The 20,987-nt window shown below is 38.1% G+C and overlaps 1 protein-coding gene across 1 annotated transcript; it reads right to left on the bottom strand.

Annotated features, from left to right (window-relative positions):
- Window positions 1-238: 238 nt before the first annotated feature.
- On the bottom strand, window positions 239-1,901 carry LOC113346212. Its single transcript, XM_026589781.1, has 3 exons — window positions 1,363-1,901; window positions 1,127-1,268; window positions 239-1,018 (listed from the first exon to the last, which is right to left on the bottom strand). Exons 1-3 carry the CDS (start codon window positions 1,899-1,901, stop codon window positions 239-241), a joined length of 1,461 nt encoding a protein of 486 aa, XP_026445566.1.
- Between the last annotated feature and the right edge of the window lie 19,086 nt (window positions 1,902-20,987).

The raw sequence follows: 20,987 nt of genomic DNA, 5'->3' as shown, positions 1-20,987 counted from the left end.
ATTGAAACTTGAAGGGTCAAAATCCAACGATGCTTGACTAAGAGTTAACCTGGTTAGGGAGCATTCAAAAAGAAGGTGATAAACTGTTTCATCTTTCTTTTTTTACATAAGGTACATAAGCTATCACAATGGGCTGAGAATCTGTTAACATTCTTCTTAACAGTTATACCTCCATGAATAACCTTCCAGATAAAAATATGGATCTTTGGGAGAATGATATTAAATGACCAATTTTTTTTTATGGGAATTGACTTAAAGCCGATGATACTGGAATATCATTTGCTAAAAGATGATAACATGATTTTGCCGAGAAATTACCTGCAGTAGTGCAGGACCAAGTTAAAATATCTGCTTCTTCAGAGCTCGGAACAATTTCAGTTATCTTTTGAATTATATCAGGCGAGAACAAATCATGTAATAAGTCAGTTCTCCAAGAATTATTTACAGGGTCAGTAATATCTGAGAACATGTAAGCATTAGAAGTGGGGTTTATATTCCTCGAAAGTAGATGGTCGATGTAGCCTAGTAACCAGGGATCTTCAAAGATTCTGATTTTTACATCATTCGCCACTTGCCAGAAAATCCTATTCTCCAATATCGGCCTTACCTCAAGCATACTATTCCAGATAGCTGAAGCCTTGTTATTTGGAGCTATAGTCCAATATGAAGAATCACCTAAATATTTCACTGATAAAAGTTGCACCCACATTACATCATCTTCTTCCAAAAATCTCCAGACCAGTTTACATATGAGAGATTTATTCATCATTTCTGCACTACGGATTCCCAAACCCCCTGAATCTTTTTGAAGACCCATTTTCTGCCAGTTAATAAAATGCATTTTCCTCTCCTCAGGTGAATGACCCAACCAAAAACATCTCTGTATTTTATCAATATGATTTGTCACACCAGCTGGAAGTAAGCAGATTCCCATTGCATGGATATGAATGGATGATAAAGAGGATTTGCAAAGAACATTTCTGCCTGCCAAATTTAGAATATGTTGTCTCCACCCTGACTGTTAGGAAGCAAACATATCTGTGAAGAAATTATAACTTGCTATCCTATAGTCTGACTTGAGTGGATAGATACCCAAGTATTTATCTTCCACTGTCATTTCTCGAACCTCAAGATCTTGTATAGTGGACTGCCTCCTAATTTCAGATAACCCTCTACTAAAGTGAATAGCAGATTTAGTGTAATTGATTTGTTGGCCAGACGTTTCAGCATATTCTTCCAATATCTTCTTCAAGTTAAGTACATTCACCCTTGAGTGCTCACCAAAAAAGAATAGATCATCCGCAAACATGAGATGACTAATATTATGAGCCAATATTTATATTTATTTTGAATCCTTGATACAGACCTTGACTTTCATATTGGTGCATGAGAATGGACAGACCTTGTGAACAAATGATAAATAGAGATGGAAAGAGAGGACAACCTTGCTTAATTCCTCTCTTACTTTTGAAGAATCCTTGAAGAGAACCATTAATATTAACGGAGAATGAAGGAGTAATCACATAGTTCATAATTAAGGAATGAGCCATACCTTGAATTCCCATTAAATGAAGCATGTCACCCAATAAGGACAAATTAACCCTGTTATATGCCTTTGACATATCAACCTTCAAGGCAAAGTGATCATTCGCAGCATAAGAGTTGTTCATAGTATGAAGTAATTCCTTTGCCACAATTATATTGTCCAAGATTTGTCTTCCTGGAACGAAGGCATTCTGAGACCAACTTATGAATCTGTCTAAATATTGCTTAATTCTATTTGACAGGATCTTAGCCACAATTTTATATAACCCATTGCAAAGAGATATATGTCGATAATCAGAAGCACATTCAGGGTTTTTAATCTTAGGTACAAGAGTAATATGAGTGTGGTTTAGCATATTAGGAAAAGAAACATATTCAAACACATGTTTAATTGATTTAACCACATCATTACATATAATGGACCAACATTTTTTTATAAAAGATTGGAGAGAATCTATCCGGACCTGTTGCAGTATAAGAGCCCATTTGAACCAGCACATACCATATTTCCTCTTGGGTTGGAATCCTTGCTATTTCCACATTATCCACTTGCAAAGAAGTACTTGGACTCTGAAACGAGAAAGGATTCTGGTTTGTCGTAGAATCTTGCTGAAATAGCACACTGTTAAAGTACGGGCATCCAACTCATAACCAATTGGCAATGAGTTGAGCGGTCCTTCCATATTATATTTAAGTTAATTAAGCGGATTATAGCGATGTGGGACTATTGTCCTTTCACACACACCCTCACGTGTAAAGCCAGTCACTGGGTCTCACACGTGGACCTACGTACGAGTTACCAGTCCATCGGTAACAGGTGTACACAGGTGAGTGACTAAATTAGGGGGTAACACCTCGGCCAAAATCGGCACTGGCCTACACCCCGGGTGTACAAGTGACAAAATCGGTTAAACACTTCGGCCAGTAACTCGGCCTACACCCGGCGTACGCAGGTCTGGGTCTGGGGCTTAGTTCTGATACCATGTTAGAATACGGGCACCCAACTCATAAAAAATTGGCAATGAGTGGAGCGGCCCTTCCATATTATATTTAAGTTAATTAAGCGGATTATAGCGATGTGGGACTATTGTCCTTTCACACACATAAAAATGGTGGACAAGAATATTTGAAATTTCACATTGATCTGATGTCCAGGAGTTGTCATCTCTTCGTAAATGACTGATGGTATTTTTCCTTCTTCTATTTTGTACAGATAAATGGAAATGTTTAGTTTTTGTGTCACCATCTTTTTTCTAATCCTGCTTCATTCGTTGATCCCAGTATGTGGCTTCTATCACCAAGTAGTCATTCAGTTCTGCCGTGATTAATTTTTCCTGGTGAATAGTAGAAGAAGTTGGACTACGATACTGGATTCTTAATAGCTTAGATTTAACAATAGTTATTTTGTGTTTAACACAACCAATTCTCCTTCGACTCCAATCAGAAAGGAAGACATCTAATTTCCTTAGTTTAGAATGAATGTCCTTTTCTTCATCTTCACTCCAACGTTGGCTCACTTTCTCTAAGAATTCCGGATGACTAATCCAATATGCCTCAAACTTGTAGTTTGGCGGATCTCGAGCAATTGCTCTAGAAGTATTTAACAAGATAGGGGCATGATCACTGGATAGTCTTGGTAAGTAAAGAACCGCAGCACAATAAAAAGCAATACACCATTCTGGGTAGCTAAAACCCTGTCCAGTCGTTGTCTGATAATACCTTCAATGGCTCTTTCATTACTCCATGTGTACGCCGGTCCAGAGTATCCTAAATCCAGAAGGTGGTTTTGATGGATGAAATCATTGAAGGCAGATATGTTGGAATCTAACACCGGTAAGCCACCAAATTTTTCCAAACGTTAGGTAATTACATTAAAGTCCCCAATAAAACTTTTACAACCCTGGAAGTTCCTCACATAGTTATATAAAGTAGACCAGAACGATGCTCTTTGATGTGTAATTGGAGGCCCATAGATGCAGAATAAATGCCAGGAATTTGTCTGACCATCATTCCTAACCATCGCATGAATCATATTAGGAGAAGGAGAAATAATGTCAATAGTAATTCCAGCTTTTCAAAGAAGCCAGAGTCCTCCACTTCAGCCAATAAAGGAAACTATGCGGTGGTGATCAAATCCAAACTGACCAATTTTTTGAGAAGAGAGAATTCGACATTTTAGTATCAGATAGAAAAACAATGGAAGGATTAGTACCTTTGAGGAATGAATGGAGGGTACAAATTTTTGGGTTAGTCCCCAAACCCCAACAATTTCATGAAAAAATTAACATTTATCATGCGGCATTTTATGGTTAGCCTCCTTACTGATATAATTTTTACAGTGATTGTAGAAGTAGTAAGTAATGGTTCATTCAAGACTTGTGAAAGCAGATATTTTTAGACTTAAATTTTATTAATGACTCAAATAAAACGGTGATGTGAATATTGTGGAGAGACTGGGGCTAGGATTCCACCATTGGTCGATATTAGTGATTTAGTAAAATAATAATTTTGCAACTCAACATTCAAATTGATTCTAATAGTATTGCCTAGACATGTAGATTTTTAAAAGAATAGATGTTAATCCAAGCATAGAATATCAAAACTCTAAAGCAAGCATATTCTATCAAGAGAAAATACACCTAACTAATCAAAATCATATAATCCATTTTTAGTTCAATGCAAAAATCATAATAGAATTGCTATAATTAATTTAAAATAAAGATATATCACTTTTACCGAAACAACAGCTTCCTCCATCGCCCAAGGATTGGGTTTAGCTCATCATGATGAAAACACACTCAAATGAATTTTCCATGCTCAAAAGGGTGTTCACAATAATGAAATAGGAGAAAAATAATAAAAACCGGGTTATAACACTTATATTTGTTACAAACTCAATTGTTACAGAGAACGATAACTATTAACTGTCGCTGTCACTGTAGCAAAACGACTGCTGATGCAACAGTCGCTGAGACTGTAGCTCCTAAGACCCACGATTGTGTGTCGTTATCACTGTTGATAAACGACTATCTTGGTTGGTCTGTTCTTCGTGTTCTTCAGCTATGTAGTAGTAGAAATGGCTTTTCCTGCAACTTTGATTTCTCGACTGTCTGTTCGTTCTAACTTCTCCCCAAACTCTTTGTATCCTTCTCTGACCCCCAAGCACTTCTTTTATACTCGACAGGACCTCAAAATATCTCGAGTTAATGCCCAAAATCTTCTCTTTACTCCTCTGCATATTACCGAGTTTTCTTTCCCTGTTTAACTCTTCTACGCGTATGTAAGATGTCAACTTCTATTTTTTCGCTCCTACACGCTTATGTTGCATCTAAGCACACTCCAAACAGACACAGAACATGTCTTAACGTCTGCAACTCGTGAAAATCATCTTCCGTAAATAAGCTGTTGATGAGTGCCAAATATTGTATATATTTGCACCTTTTAATTGGCATTTAACTCATCATTTGTGCACTAACGCTCCATTTTATCCCATATTCTGTGATTTCGTTGTTTTCAAGAATAAATATATTTCTTAATTAATTTTGCATTTTTAGGTACTAAATAAAGCCTGGTTAACTCACGGAGCGAAAAGAGCAAAGAAAACGGAAAAGACTCCCGCAGAAAGGAAGCGAAGAATGATGTTTGCAAGAGCCGGATCAACTAGAAGTGCGATTGAAGAGGAAAAATTGTTCTTAAAGAAGATATGGGCTTGGCATACCCAAGGTCCAAAACCCTTACCCAAACCCATTTCCAATATCCATACCCGCCTAAGCTCCAAGCCGTCAGATTCGAGTCATCATCTCTTCATCCTACGGCGCATCTTTGCTGGACATCAAACTTGAAGATCCTGTCAAACACCACAACACCTAATTCTAATCTCAGCCGTCATTTTTAATGTATTCATCATCCAACGGTCGGTCAAAGCTTGTTCTCATCTTGTCGTCCGATTCATTTCACCATCTCATCATCCTACGGCTGAGCTTCGCAAATCATCAAAGTGGATGCGCCCGCTCAAAACCTAAGCATCAAACCCATCAACCCAAAACAAACACCCACCTTCTTCTTCCGCAAAATTCCATTTCCCCAAAAACCTCTTCCTCCCCCGACAGTTGCAGACCTCACCTCACCCATCGCCACCATCACCTCCCCAACCCCACCATCATCAGAACAACCATACCCTAGTGACTCTCCTTCTTGTTCTTAGCACCCACCACTCTTAGGTGCTACATCCAAGACAGAGATGGAACTAGGGTTTCACAGTGGAGAGAAGAAGGAAATTGGAGCAACGTTCGAGTAGCAGAAGCAAGTTGAAGCATGGGTCAGCGCTCAATTGCAGAGGGGACAGCAAATTCAGAGGGTATGGTGAGTTTTCCCCAAATTCCTATAAACCCTAATTTTGTTAAATTTGGGGGTTTGGTGTAAAAACCCTAATTGGGTATTCTGATTATAAATAGGAAGTGAGGGTGTAATGTTTTGGGCATGCCTGGGCTAGCTAGAGCACCAATTGAGACTTGGGTTAGCCAAGCTCAAGGGTCCAGTTCAATTCCAATTTTTGTTTTCAATATCAGTTCATGTTTATGATGTTATGATGTTCTAAATAGTTCACTAGGGTTTAGATGAAGCCCTAGCTTTCTGCTATATTATTCACGTTATTTATATTGCTCTTGAATGCTTAAACTGTTGTATGATAGATTTAATCTTAGTGCTCAATACTTTGCTCTCACAGTGTATGTCAGGCATCCATTGTAGTTAGAATAAAAACTGTGTTGATTGTGCTGCAACTCATGCTTAAGAGACTATTGTTAATCCCTTGACTAGTTGTGCTTAATTAGACAGTTAGTGTTCCGGATTGATACTTTAGTTGTGATTGAATCATCCATTGGTGAAACACCTAAGGTAAGTGGTAGACTTGACACTTCTCCCTTATCTGTCACAAGGACAAGAGTAGTATAATTACCTGAATATATATAGTGTGAGTTAGTAGTGGATTTGACAATCCTAGTATCTCCATTCTCAGTGTTAACATCTTTGTTATTGCATCTTTATTTTACTGTTGCAATCTCTGCCAACATCTTTGTCGTATCGACACAAACCCCCCTTTGGTTACTCTCAATTTGAATCAGTAGTAGTTAAATTGTAGTTTCAACTTACACCCACCTTGTCCCTGAGGATCGACATGTGCTTGCCCTGTGTTGCATATCGACATTGTGCACTTGCAGTTAGACATAGTCGTAGGCTTCTTTCAAGTCCTACCAAGTTTTTGGCGCCGCTGCCGGGGACTTGGTGTCGTGTAGTTGGAGTTTTTGCATTTAGTGTAATCATCTTAGTGTAAGCATTTTGCATTTAGTGTATTCCTTTTATCTTACTTTTTTTTTCTGCTGTTCAGTGCTCCCAGCTTGGGCTGTGCTTATCTCTTTTTCTTTGCTTTTCTTCCTTGCTGTCTGCTGCTGTTGCTGCCAAGGCAAGTGCTGGTGAAGCTGCTGTTGTGCCTGAGAGCCTCTTGCTGCTAAGGCTGCCCCTGAGTTGCTGCTGAACTGCCCCTTCTGAGACCTGCTAGCCTGACCTGTTGCTAAGTTGCTGGGCTGCTGCCAAAGCCCAACTGGGCTGCTGAAGTTGCTGTTGCTGTGAACCAAGCCCAACTGGGCTGTGCAACTAAGAAAGTCCAACTGGGCTGTGCCAAAAAGGGGTAAGCCTAAACCCATTAAGTGAACCCAAATTGTGGGCTTCCAATTTCTATTGGGTTTGTAATTTGATTGAACTGTGGGTTTGTTTTCAATTTTTTGGGTTTATTGTTCAAGAATTTTGTAGGCTTGTGTAAACTGTGACTCTTGAACTGTGGGCTTAGCCCAACACAAAGTTTGTAAAACAATGTTGTTTTAAAAACTGAAACTGTTATAATTGTGGGCCTAACCCAACTCAAATTTGAAAAACAAATTCCAAGCCCAAGTGGGCCTTATTTTAGGCAAAATATTCAAAAGCGCCACAATCAAAAACACCCATTTGGGCCTAGTCTTTTGGCTAGTCTGTGAGCCCAAATAGAAACCAAAATTTCTCAAGCCAATCAAAAACCAAATTTCTTTTTCCCTAAAAAACCAAGGTTTCTTTTTAATCCCAACAAAACCAAATGTCTCCCATTAAAACCAAATTTTTCCCAAAAATCCAAACCCATTAAAAACCAAAAAGTGGGCTTTGTAATATTTTTACTTAGCTTTTGAGCCCAATCATGTCTAGATTTTTGTCTACAATTGGGGATTACAACAAATCCCTTAGAGAACTTGCTTATGGACATACTTTACGTTATGAACCTCCAATAGACCATGATGTCAATAATCATAGGAATTATTATGGACATTTTCAAAGTCCTGAGCCTCAATACATGAACCCTAATGACTATTCACACATGCATCATTCACCACAGCGTGAAAATGAACATTTTGCTAATGCCTCACTCACACAATCATCTCTTCTGGATCAATTAGAGGCTCGAATCGCAGCTTTAGAAATGCAATCACATGAGGAATCTGTCACATCTAATTTTCTTAGGCAACCTGAAATCTATGCACGTCCCGCATGTGGTAGTTTAGACCACCCTGTTGAGAATTGTCATATTTTGCATAATTTTAGGCAATCTAGAGAAAATCCAAGGTATGAAATGCCCATAAATTGTGAGGCTGGTAGTCATTGGGACCATAATCAATCCTTTGAGGGTTGCGATCAATCTTTTATAAACCCTAATGACCATGCACACATGTACCATTCACCACAATTTGAACATGAAGAATTTTGTACTCCCATGAATTTAGACTCCACCACAGAAGCTTTCAGACTCAGTGAGCAAAACTTTGCTAGATCTACATCACGAATTCAGGCATATTTAGATCAGATTTTGCTTCACCTACAAAAGGAGGAAATGTATGTTGTCCCTAATGAAGTGTCTAGTCCCATTCATGTAAATGATGTTGAACATGAACCTAATTTAGAGGAACATGAATCGACTAATGACACCACCACTGTTAATGAGGACCAATATGCATGTTACCATGATGATGATTATGAAGATTATGATGATAATGATGTTATGTTAGAAGAACATGAAAATATTGTGGAACCTTTTGGTGCAATAACATATGGCTTCTCGCCTTCGACCTTCATGAATGTTGTTTCTTCTAATACTCATAGCAAATCATATGATTTTGATACTGATATGGTACTCGTACAATTGTTCTTCAAAGATGAGCATGACATAGGAATAGTTGAATCTTCTGTAGACACTAATGTTAATATGCATGAAAATATATTTGATGTGTCTGATTCTATACCTAGGTCACATTGTGATATTTCTCCTGATTTGCCGATGCATGAGAATAAATCTGTTGATGATGTTGATTCTGATTGTGGACTTGCTAATTTATTTGATGAATGTGAGCATGTTGTGACACTTGTAGAAGACTTGGGAGATATTGATTTGATTAATAATGATGTGCCTATCGTCCTGCCTGAGTCACAATCTAATGGCCTTCCACCCAACCTAGATTTGGTTTGTACCCATATTGTCAAACCAGTTTTTCTGAAAATACCTAATATAGGGTTGGAACTGTGTGCTTCCCAAGTCCTATTGGACTATTTTGCATCTAAGTATAATACTTTTGAGGAACCACAGTTGGAATTAGCATGTGTACCCGTCCCTAGCACAGTTCACTTTGAGTTAGACCTCATACATGATGAACCCCCAAAACTGCGAGATTTTGTATCCAAAATTTTATCTGTTGAAAAATCCAGGTTTGGGGGTAGCTCATTTTGTTTCACAGCTTCACTTGCATGTCTATCATATTATTATTGTGTGAAGCTGTTGAAATGTCTACACTTCGTCTTTTGGGTTGATCCTCAACTCTTTAGATTGTTAGTGTATGGTGAATTTTCTTGTATATAATCCAGTAGATAATATTCTAGATAAATCTTTTGTTTCTTTTGTATATATTGTGCTAATCCAATATGATCTCGGCTAAAAAATATTGGATTCTAGCCTTGAATAACGGAGTTCTAATCTTGCTTTCGCCGTCAAATTGGGTAATCTCTTTCCTTTTTCTCTACTCAGCATGATCCTCTTCGTACGTTGTATTACATTTTTGTTCATCTTTTGAAACATTGAGGACAATGTGTAGTTTAGGTTTGGGGGTGAAAAGTAGATACTTTGATAACATGCTATAATCGAAAAATAGAACTATTTCTTTTTGAAAAAAAAAAAAGAATGAAAAAATCAAAATAAAAAATTAAAAAATTGAAAAAACATAAAAATGGAGCTCATTTACCTTGAAATGTTGACTCTTGTGCAAATATGTAATTTTTAGGATTCTTAGTCTAGATATTTAGGCACCCTGATTCTAGCACAATTCACATAGTGATAAGAAACTTGCACGCGCACGATCTACCAATACATGTATAGCCTCATCCTTGAGGTGTTCTATCGGAAGTCAAGATTGCCAATCACTTTAGAATACTGAACGAAACTTGACTAGCTTGTTCTTTGGTTGGTTGGGATAGAAGGTGGAGGTTACATTAAGAAAGACAACCATCGAATTTAATTGGGTGCATCAAAAAGGGCTACCTCTTGCAAAGTGTCATGTAATTTTTTTCTTTTTGTTTATGTATCAAAAGAGTTACCATGTTGAAAAAAATCAATTTCAAAAAAAAAAGAAAAAAAAAACGATGTGTATATTCAGAAAAAAATCAAAAAAAAAAATAAAATAAAAAAAAAATCAAGTATTTATCAATTCCATCCTCTCTTGTTCCAAAAATAAAAGAGAGTAGTCAATGTAAATAAGAGTCATGTAAAGAGTCATCTTTTGTGTTTTTGTGTTATAAGCAAGGAAGGGTGTATGCCATTGATGTACAACACGAGTAATTGTGAAATACCTCCAACTCATTCACAATTCTCGTAAAGTCCGGACAGCTAGCTAGATTTCGACCTCGGTTCTTAGCCTGAGAAACTATCTATTGGTGATTAGTAGTCATAACATCCGATCTTTCTTTACACATGTGTAGATACACTTTACACTCTTATCACATGTCTTTATTTGTTATCAGTGCTAGGATTGTGCCTTTGATAGCTAGATTGACATCTCCATTTTGCTGTGAGCTTAAACTGTCTTGAACATGTCACATTTCATGGAATCTGAGCTTATATTTTGTCCTAGAATTTTGTATGTACGTTCTAAGCAAACCTTCACGAGACTTCAACTCGTCCACTAGGGACACTTAGTGGTTTAAAAGGCTTATTGCATTCACTAAATGCAATCGAGAGACCAGCGACAGTGGTATAGGTAGGATTTCCTTAGTTTTGTTTTACTTGAGGACAAGTAAAATTCAGGTTTTGGGGTATTTGATGAGTGCCAAATATTGTATATATTTGCACCTTTTTATTGACATTTAACTCATCATTTGTGCACTAACGCTCCATTTTATCCCATATTTTGTGTTTTCGTTGTTTTCAAGAATAAATATATTTCTTAATTAATTTTGCATTTTTAGGTACTAAATAAAGCCTGGTTAACTCACGGAGCGAAAAGAGCAAAGAAACGGAAAAGACTCCTGCAGAAAGAAAGCGAAGAATGATGTTTGCAAGAGCCGGATCAACTAGAAGTGGGCTTGAAGAGGAAAAATTGTTCTTAAAGAAGATATGGGCTTGGCATACCCAAGGTCCAAAACCCTTACCCAAACCCATTTCCAATATCCATACCCGCCTAAGCTCCAAGCCGTCAGATTCGAGTCATCATCTCTTCATCCTACGGCGCATCTTTGCTGGACATCAAACTTGAAGATCCTGTCAAACACCACAACACCTAATTCTAATCTCAGCCGTCATTTTTAATGTATTCATCATCCAACGGTCGGTCAAAGCTTGTTCTCATCTTGTCGTCCGATTCATTTCATCATCTCATCATCCTACGGCTGAGCTTCGCAAATCATCAAAGTGGATGCGCCCGCTCAACACCTAAGCATCAAACCCATCGACCCAAAACAAACACCCACCTTCTTATTCCCCAAAATTCCATTTCCCCAAAAACCTCTTCCTCCCCCGACAGTTGCAGACCTCACCTCACCCATCGCCACCATCACCTCCCCAACCCCACCATCATCAGAACAACCATACCCTAGTGACTCTCCTTCTTTTTCTTAGCACCCACCACTCTTAGGTGCTACATCCAAGACAGAGATGGAACTAGGGTTTCACAGTGGAGAGAAGAAGGAAATTGGAGCAACGTTCGAGTAGCAGAAGCAAGTTGAAGCATGGGTCAGCGCTCAATTGCAGAGGGGACAGCAAATTCAGAGGGTATGGTGAGTTTTCCCCAAATTCCTATAAACCCTAATTTTGTTAAATTTGGGGGTTTGGTGTAAAAACCCTAATTGGGTATTCTGATTATAAATAGGAAGTGAGGGTGTAATGTTTTGGGCATGCCTGGGCTAGCTAGAGCACCAATTGAGACTTGGGTTAGCCAAGCTCAAGGGTCCAGTTCAATTCCAATTTTTGTTTTCAATATCAGTTCATGTTTATGATGTTATGATGTTCTAAATAGTTCACTAGGGTTTAGATGAAGCCCTAGCTTTCTGCTATATTATTCACGTTATTTATATTGCTCTTGAATGCTTAAACTGTTGTATGATAGATTTAATCTTAGTGCTCAATACTTTGCTCTCACAGTGTATGTCAGGCATCCATTGTAGTTAGAATAAAAACTGTGTTGATTGTGCTGCAACTCATGCTTAAGAGACTATTGTTAATCCCTTGACTAGTTGTGCTTAATTAGACAGTTAGTGATCCGGATTGATACTTTAGTTGTGATTGAATCATCCATTGGTGAAACACCTAAGGTAAGTGGTAGACTTGACACTTCTCCCTTATCTGTCACAAGGACAAGAGTAGTATAATTACCTGAATATATATAGTGTGAGTTAGTAGTGGATTTGACAATCCTAGTATCTCCATTCTCAGTGTTAACATCTTTGTTATTGCATCTTTATTTTACTGTTGTAATCTCTGCCAACATCTTTGTCGTATCGACACAAACCCCCCCTTTGGTTACTCTCAGTTTGAATCAGTAGTAGTTAAATTGTAGTTTCAACTTACACCCACCTTGTCCCTGAGGATCGACATGTGCTTTCCCTGTGTTGCATATCGACACTGTGCACTTGAAGTTAGACATAGTCGTAGGCTTGTTTCAAGTCCTACCAGCTGCCCTGTTTTTATTCTCCCGGATTATTTAGCCAATTTCAGTTGAACCAAAGACCCAAACCAATCCTGTGAGGCCCATTCAAGTCAGCACAAAGAGTTTCAGCCGTCGAGTCACTTTAAAACATCTTCAATTTTCGAACCCTAAATTCTGCCATAGCCTGTGAGCTTCTCCCGCAAAAATTGAAAATTTTAAACGATGAAGATGGTGTCCCCCTAACCAAACTGGGGGTGCGAATAGCAGATGCCCAACTGAGGTGTCCCTTAGTAATTGAGGTGCCCTTATCCAAAACTGGGGTCCGTTTAGCAGTTGTCCTTCGGGGGTCTTCCGCATAATTTTTCGAGCTGATTTTTCCAAAAATGTTTATTTTCCAAAAATACCTACAAACACACAAAACACTAAAATAAGCACAAATCCGAGTATCAATAATACAGAAAATTGAGGACAACTTAGACACAAAAATGTGTCTATCAAATACCCCCAAACTTATTATTTGCTAGTCCTCGAGCAAATCTAATCTAGAAAATAAAATGACTACACTTAGCACGTGCAACAAGCCGTTAAACCGCTAGGTGGTCCTAGCGGCGGAGTGTTGTCTCCGGAGGGTTTCCCAGAAGTGTACCCACAAAACTTTACTCCAGACCCTAGCTATCTTATGCAGAACCTTGGAAGGTACTAAAGAATCTCCTTGGTTGGCATACAAACATTGACTATATGAGGAAGTACCTTGATGCGAAATTCCAATTGTTGTACACGAGTTTGCACTCAGCATACTATAATTCATATAATAGTGACAGAGCTCTACTCAGATAGTTTCTAGACATCATAAGCGGAGTCAACCAAACACATGGAAAGATTAAGAAGATGGATAAAGAGAAAAATAGATGGTTTAAAGTGAACGGTGTTTCCCATATCTGTCTGAAGGCCTCTACCAAGATGAACCTATCCTAATGGACTGAGATACCGGTCTGACTAATATCAACACAACTGGAAAATACAAGGGAACCAGTGGTCGATAAACCTAACTCTAGGTCAACAAAACTGACATATACAAGGGAACCAGTGGTCGACTTTATTGAATTTATACCGGTTGGTATGCTGGTCTGGTCTCAATTTTTTTTTCTCAATCACTCTATTCCACCCTAGCAATGGTAACAACTTGAATCGTGTTCCCCACCAAATCACTTAAAAAATAAAAACAGAAGGATTAGGATTCAACGAGATATGGCGAAACTACCATGTTTGTTTTTTTAATTCTAACACCTGAGCTTTGTGCTTTTATGAATAGACTCTTTAGATGTTTCTATCTAATCAGATTGGTTCCTCAACTCCTATAACCAAGATGTTCCCATCCACTTAGATTGGTTAGTGCCAACCTTAATAAGCATAAATTTCTAGGCTCTGGAGTTTATTTGTTGCAGCTAAGAGCTAACAAAAAGTTTCTTCCCCACCCTCAAACTTAAATCTAACATTGTCCTCAATGTTTTAAAGATGAAATTAAAAGCATGAACAAGAAGAAACTGTTACCACTTGATGGATGGAAAAAGAAATAAGGAAGGATATTACCGTAAGCATGAGCGCGGGTACCTCCCAGGAAATGTTAAATTTAAAGTCTTTATCTAGACATCAAATACCTCAAAAAGGATTGTCACCTTCCAAAGTCATATATCAATAGTCGAAACAATTGTGGGTCCATAAGACCAAATAGAGCTGACACCAGTATGAGACAACTGCACTGGTTCAGAAAAATGAAAAGAAGGAGCACGTCCTCATCTAAGATTTCTGTCAAGACAACTTGGTTTATCTGCGGAGCGTAATTGAACTTCATATGTGTGTCTCGATAAATAGATTCACTTGAAAAACGGGTCTCTAATACCTGGGGTACCTCCTGGACAGTATCAGGAGGATCGGGTTGCGGAGTCTGAAAAGACTCAAGTAATATCTCAGATGCACAAGGCTCGAGTCCCAAGTTAGGGACTCTAATTAGGGATATGATACAATCACAAGAACCATCACTACCCACAAACTTAGGGTTCACAGACAAACCTCTAACTATTGCTTGAATTTCCGGATCTTCAGAGTCCTTAAAATACTCAAGAGATTCTTCTAGTTCTCTACCCCCAAAATTAGGGTCATCATTATTCTCAGAAAAACCTGAAACTATTGCCTGAATTTCTGGGTCCATAGAATCTTTAAAATACTCAAGAGCTTCTTCTAAAGATTGATCACATATCTGATCTAAGAGAATGATTTCCTCAAAATCATCTAAAGAATCTACCAGTAAAGTGTCAAGCCAATTATCCTGAACCAAATCCTGAACTAAAGTGTTAATCATATTCACTTCTTCTAAATCATCGTTCTCAGAAGGTTGTCTAGTAACATTAAAGACATTTAGTTCAGTGGTCATGTTATAAAAGGATATGTTCATAAGCCCAGTCCTACAGTTGAGGACAACGTTAGCTGTGGCTAAAAATGGGCGACCTAAAATCACTGGGATTTGAGCACTTGGGTCCTGAACAGGCTGGGTGTCTAGAAAAAAGAAATCCACTGGATAAATAAACTTATCAACCTCAATCAGAACATCCTCTATGACTCCACGAGGGACTTTGATAGACCTATCAGCTAATTGTAGTGTCATTTTAATTGGTTTCAACTTACCAAGACCTAGATGGGTGTATACATGATACAAGAGTAAGTTAACACTAGCTCCTAAGTAAAGTAAAGCTTTATCGACCATGTGATTACCAATCGCACAAGATATGGTGGGGAATCCAGGGTCCTTATACTTAGAAGGTGTTTGGTTCAGAAGGATGGAACTTACTTGACCAGCTAAAAAGACTTTCTTATGGACATTAAGCTTACGCTTTCGTGTACAAAGATCTTTAAGGAACTTGTCATAAGCAGGCATCTGCCTAATTGCTTCTAATAACGGAATGTTGATATTCACCTGCTTAAATGTTTCCATTATCTCGTTGAAAGTCGACTCCTTCTTTGTTGGGGCTAACAAATGTGGATATGTGGCTCTAGGCACAAAGGTAGTCCTATCAGGAATTTCTTGGGAATCCTTAGAATGGTTTTTAAAAGCGTACGCTTCACGCTTCGAAGCATACGCTTCGCTTCAAATTTCTCTTAAACGCTTTGAAGCGCAGCTATGAAGCGGAACACCCAAGAAGCGGATTTTTGACTTTTTCTTGAAGCGTTGACTAAGTCAACCACTTGAAAATCAAAAATTTAAACTAAGAAAAATATAAATAGGATGCTAAGGATTGATCCTATGAGCTCCTGCTCCCCAAAGAATACCCTATACCACTGTACCATACTAGTTTTTGGTGTTAAAAGTGAACATAGTTTTTATTTGTAACAATAATCATACATTAAATATGAATTCCTGGTATAGTTCAATGATATTTATAGGCGTATATTTTAAAATATAACGCTTCAATAAGAAATCATGAAGCGTCGCTTCACGCTTGAACATACGATTCGCTTCTTAAAAATTAAAAACGCTTCACGCTCTGCTTCATGCTTCAAAAACCTTGATCCTTAGAGACTGTTTCAGTTTCCTCATCTACGGGCTCCTCTTGGGAAGTAGAAGGTGCAACTACAGTATGTCCACTAGGCATGGCTACCTTATTGTCTACCGTTTTACCACTCCTAAGGGTTGTTATCGAGTTCACATGGTTTGATGATTTCTCACCAGCTAAAGATATTTGATGGACTCCCCTAGGGTTGGGTTTTGATTGACTAGGAAACTTTCCTTTTTCTCTTAATGTCTCATTTAACTGACTAACCTGGGTTTTCAACTCGGAAATAGCCTGAAAGTTAGCCTGACCTATTCTCTTATTTTCTTCTAAACCTTGAGCAACAGATTGTTGAAACTTCACAGTGTTACGAGTTAACAAAGCAAGAGACTCTTTTAAACTCATAATCTTCTTATCCGAAGGGTTCTGAAACTGTGCCGGAGCTGAAGGATTCTTAGTATAGCCAAAACTTGGGGGAACCTGAGAGTTACTAGACTGACCTTGATTATGGCCCTTAGACCAAGAAAGGTTGGGATGGTTTCTCCATCCAGGGTTATAGGTTTCTGAATATGGGTCAAACTTCTGACGGTTATCGATCTAGTGTTGTTATAAAGAGTATTGGCTTGCTCCTCAATAGTATGTCCTTCCCAAAAAGGCTTTGTTCTACCACTATTACCACTAGAATGACCTAATTCTAAGGCTTCTAACCTTTTGGCTATGGCTGCTATTTTAGCATCTGACTCATAAGATCCTTCTACCCTATTGTTATTTCCTCTACTTAGAAGAATTGTTTTCTGGGGTTCCCTACTATTTTCCCATTGTTGGGTCTTATCGGCAATTTCATTCAAAAATGTCATCGCCTCATCAACAGTTTTATTCTCAAACCCACTTGTGCATAAGGACTCAACCATGGTTGTTGTTGAATAATATAAACCCTCTTAGAGGATCTGAACTAACCTAACCATCTGTAAACCATGATGAGGACATTGAGATATTACGTCATTGAACCTTTCTAAATACCTATATAAAGATTCTCCCTCTTGTTGAGTAAAAGTACAGATTTTTGTCCTAATAGACGATGTTTTGTGCCTTGGGAAAAACTTCTGTATAAAGGCAGATGTAAGTTGGTAATAGGTTTCAATTGACTCAGAAGCCAAACTATACAGCCAGGATTTGGCTTTATCTTTTAAGGAAAAGGGGAATAACCTAAGTTTCAACGCATCATCACTAAGGTTTTTAATTTTCAGAGTACTACAAACTTCCTCAAATTCCCTAACATGAAAATAGGGGTTCTCATTATCTTTTTTTTAAAAATATTGGGAGCATCTGTAAAGTCCCAGGTTTGAGTTCATAATTTGCCTCGGTTTCAGCTAACTTGATACAAGACGGACGACAGGTCCTAGTTGGGTTTAATAAAGCTTTCAAAGTTGCCATTTCTGGCACTACCAAAGGACTAGGAGTACTTTCTTCACTAATTGTCAAGTTTTCAAAGCTGAAATTTCCAAAGACAGGGCTCTCGAAAGAAGAGTCTTCGATCTCCCCGCCTTCACAAGAAGAACTACTAGGTTTATCACTAATCAAACGACCTAGAGTGTTTCTTTTCCAAGCCCGCTCTCTAATAACCTCGGGCATACACTATAAAAAAAAATACTAAAAGGAAGGTAAGTTTTATGCAAACACAAACAAGGCTGACTCCACCACAGCAAACCTACTGATTTCTAGCAAACAAAAAGCATGATGGCTCTACTTAGATTTTTTTCTATACCAGCTTCTAATCCTTCGAAAGGGAATTCGTTATAATTTAAGCAAACCCCTCTGGAATAAATCTGAGTTAAAGTAAGTTGAATCGAGACGAGGGAAGCTCAGTGGAGCTTTGATACCCAAGGCCTCACCGGCTTTACAAGGCGGCGTATTCAACTCACAGAAGCCATCATGAAATTTGAAGCATGCTTAAAAGAGTAACCAATATTTTTCGAATGACTTTCCTATTAAGCTCGTTACCCTATAGATCTCGTTCTAGTCAAATTTTAGGCTTAGGTTCGCGTTTGGTTTTGTTTTCCTAAGGCGGGCAAGAAGGGAACGGTGATGAAATCCGAACCCTTATCTTGTATGGCCAATCCTTTCCTTTTACTAGGAAATTAAAGCAGCCGTTTTCAAATCCTCAGCATATATGCAAACGAAGGAATACAATAACTCGCTGACAGGAGATTCGCGAGTGTTTCGACAAACTTACCTCTCGTACCAGACAGGGGATGAACCGTTGTAGTCGACTCGGGCCACGACTCCTATGCCATGTACGAACCCGAGGGGCCGAGGTGATATCGTAATCGTCGTCCTTCTCTGCAAACAATTGATATTTAAACTACCTTTCCGTAGGGTTTAAAAAAAAATAATAAAGTCCCAAAGTCCACAGTCCACAGTCCAAAAATATAGTGCAAAAGAAAAGGAAAGTCTAAAAAAAATAAAAAAAAAACTCTAAAGAATAAAAACAAAATAAAATGTCTCTCTCTTTTCTTTTCTTTTCTATTAATTTTTCTTCTCTTTTCTTTCGCTCCTTTCGCGTTGCTTTTACTCCAAATCTTTAAGTATTCACCAAAAGCTTTGGAAAAAATTTCCTTCGCTCCAAATTCCAAAATCTGCAAGGAAAAGACAAAAACCCAAAAACGTAAAGAAGAACAAATAAAAACCTAAAAAAAAAATCTAAAAAATCTTGCCTAAACACAAGTCCGAGTCGGCGGCGCCAAAACTTGATATAATTTTTACAATGGCCGTAAAAGTGGTAAGTAATGGTTCGTTCAAGACTTGTGAAAGCAGATTTTTTTAGACTTAAATTTTATAAACGACTCAAATAAAACGGTGATGTGAATATTGTGGAGATACCGGGGCTAGGATTCCACCATTGGTCGATATTAGTGATTTAATAAAACAATAATTTCGCAACTCAATATTCAAATTGATTCTAATAGTATTGCCTAGACATGTAGATTTTTAAAAGAATAGATGTTAATCCAAGCATAGAATATCAAAACTCTAAAGCAAGCATATTCTATCAAGAGAAAATACACCTAACTAATCAAAATCATATAATCCATTTTTAGTTCAATGCAAAAATCATAAAGAATTGCTATAATTAATTTAAAATAAAGATATATCACTTTTACCGAAACAACAGCTTCCTCCATCGCCCAAGGATTGGGTTTAGCTCATCATGATGAAAACACACTCAAAGGAATTTTTCATGCTCAAAAGGGTGTTCACAATAATGAAATAGGAGAAAAATAATAAAAACCGGGTTGTAACACTTATATTTGTTACAAACTCAATTGTTACAGAGAAAGATAACTATTAACTGTCGTTGTCACTGTAGCAAAACGACTGTTGTGCAACAGTCGCTGAGACTGTATCTCCTAAGATCCACGGTTGTGCGTCGTTATCACTGTTGATAAACGACTGTCTTGGTTGGTCTGTTTTTCGTGTTCTTCAGATATGCAGCAGCAGAAATGGATTTTCCTGCAACTTTGATTTCTCGACTCCATGTTCGTTCTAACTTCTCCCCAAACTCTTTGTATCCTTCTCTGACCCCCAAGCACTTCTTTTATACTCGACAGGACCTCAAAATATCTCGAGTTAATGCCAAAAATATACTCTTTACTCCTCTGCATATTACCGAGATTTCTTTCCCTGTTTAACTCTTCTACGCGTCTATAAGCTGTCAACTTCTCTTTTTCGCTCCTACACGCTTATGTTGCATCTAAGCACACTCCAAACAGACACAGAACATGTCTTAACGTCTGCAACTCGTGAAAATCATCTTCCGTAAGTAAGATGCCCTGTTTTTATTCTCCCGGATTATTTAGCCAATTTTAGTTGAACCAAAGACCCAAACCAATCTTGTTAGGCCCATTCAAGTCAGCATGGAGAGTTTTAGTCGTCGAGTCACTTTAAAACATCTTCAATTTTCGAACCCTAAATTCTGCTATAGCCTGTGAGCTTCTCCCGCAAAAATTGTAAATTTGAAACGATGAAGATGGTGTCCCCTAACCAAACTGTGGGTGCGAATAGCAGATGCCCAACTGAGGTACCCCTTAGTAATTGAGGTGCCCCTTATCCAAAATTGGGGTCCGTTTAGCAGTTGTCCTTCGGGGGTGTTCCGCATAATTTTTCGAGCCGATTTTTCCAAAAATACCTACAAAACACACAAAACACCAAAATAAGCACAAATCCGAGTACCAACAATACAGAAAATTGAGGACAACTTAGACACAAAAATGTGTCTATCACTTACCAATTACCAGATTTGAAGAAGAAGAAATTCTTCTTTGAGACTTTGGTTGAGGAGAGTTCCTTCGAATATACTCATCATCTTGACTTCTTTTTGTGGCCCTGGAGCTAGATGGACTTTCCATTGCAAAGGGTGTAGTCTGTCGCTGAGTCTTGCTAAAGCTTTTGTCTCCTGACAAAAAGTCTTTCCCTTAGGATTTGGTTTATAAACCACCTTCTTCTCCCTTACACAAGTGTAATTTTTTGCATAAGACACTATAAGATGCAAAGATATTAAACTTTCAAAGACAATCTGTGCAGACAGGAAAACCGATGGATTGTCAGCAGAAGAGGGACCTCGTATATGTCTCATTTGTTGTTCCTGATCTTGCATTATTCCCTTTCCCTTATCCATCAAGAGTATTTCGTTCAC

The sequence above is a fragment of the Papaver somniferum genome, unplaced genomic scaffold, assembly GCF_003573695.1.
Source record: "Papaver somniferum cultivar HN1 unplaced genomic scaffold, ASM357369v1 unplaced-scaffold_99, whole genome shotgun sequence".
NCBI classification, from domain to species: domain Eukaryota; kingdom Viridiplantae; phylum Streptophyta; class Magnoliopsida; order Ranunculales; family Papaveraceae; genus Papaver; species Papaver somniferum.
Note: the sequence above shows the minus strand (reverse complement) of the source record. Positions and strands in the feature narration are given on the sequence as shown.

What these genes read in the sequence shown, in the direction of transcription:
- LOC113346212 (XM_026589781.1), bottom strand. Translation starts at nt 1,901, where the DNA reads ATGCTAAACCACACTCATATTACTCTTGTACCTAAGATTAAAAACCCT. An exon ending in CAATATGAAAGTCAAGGTCT is followed by an intron (nt 1,269 to 1,362) that starts GTATCAAGGATT and finishes TGAGCACTCAAG; the next exon opens with GGTGAATGTACTTAACTTGA. An exon ending in CCACTATACAAGATCTTGAG is followed by an intron (nt 1,019 to 1,126) that starts GTTCGAGAAATG and finishes GCTTCCTAACAG; the next exon opens with TCAGGGTGGAGACAACATAT.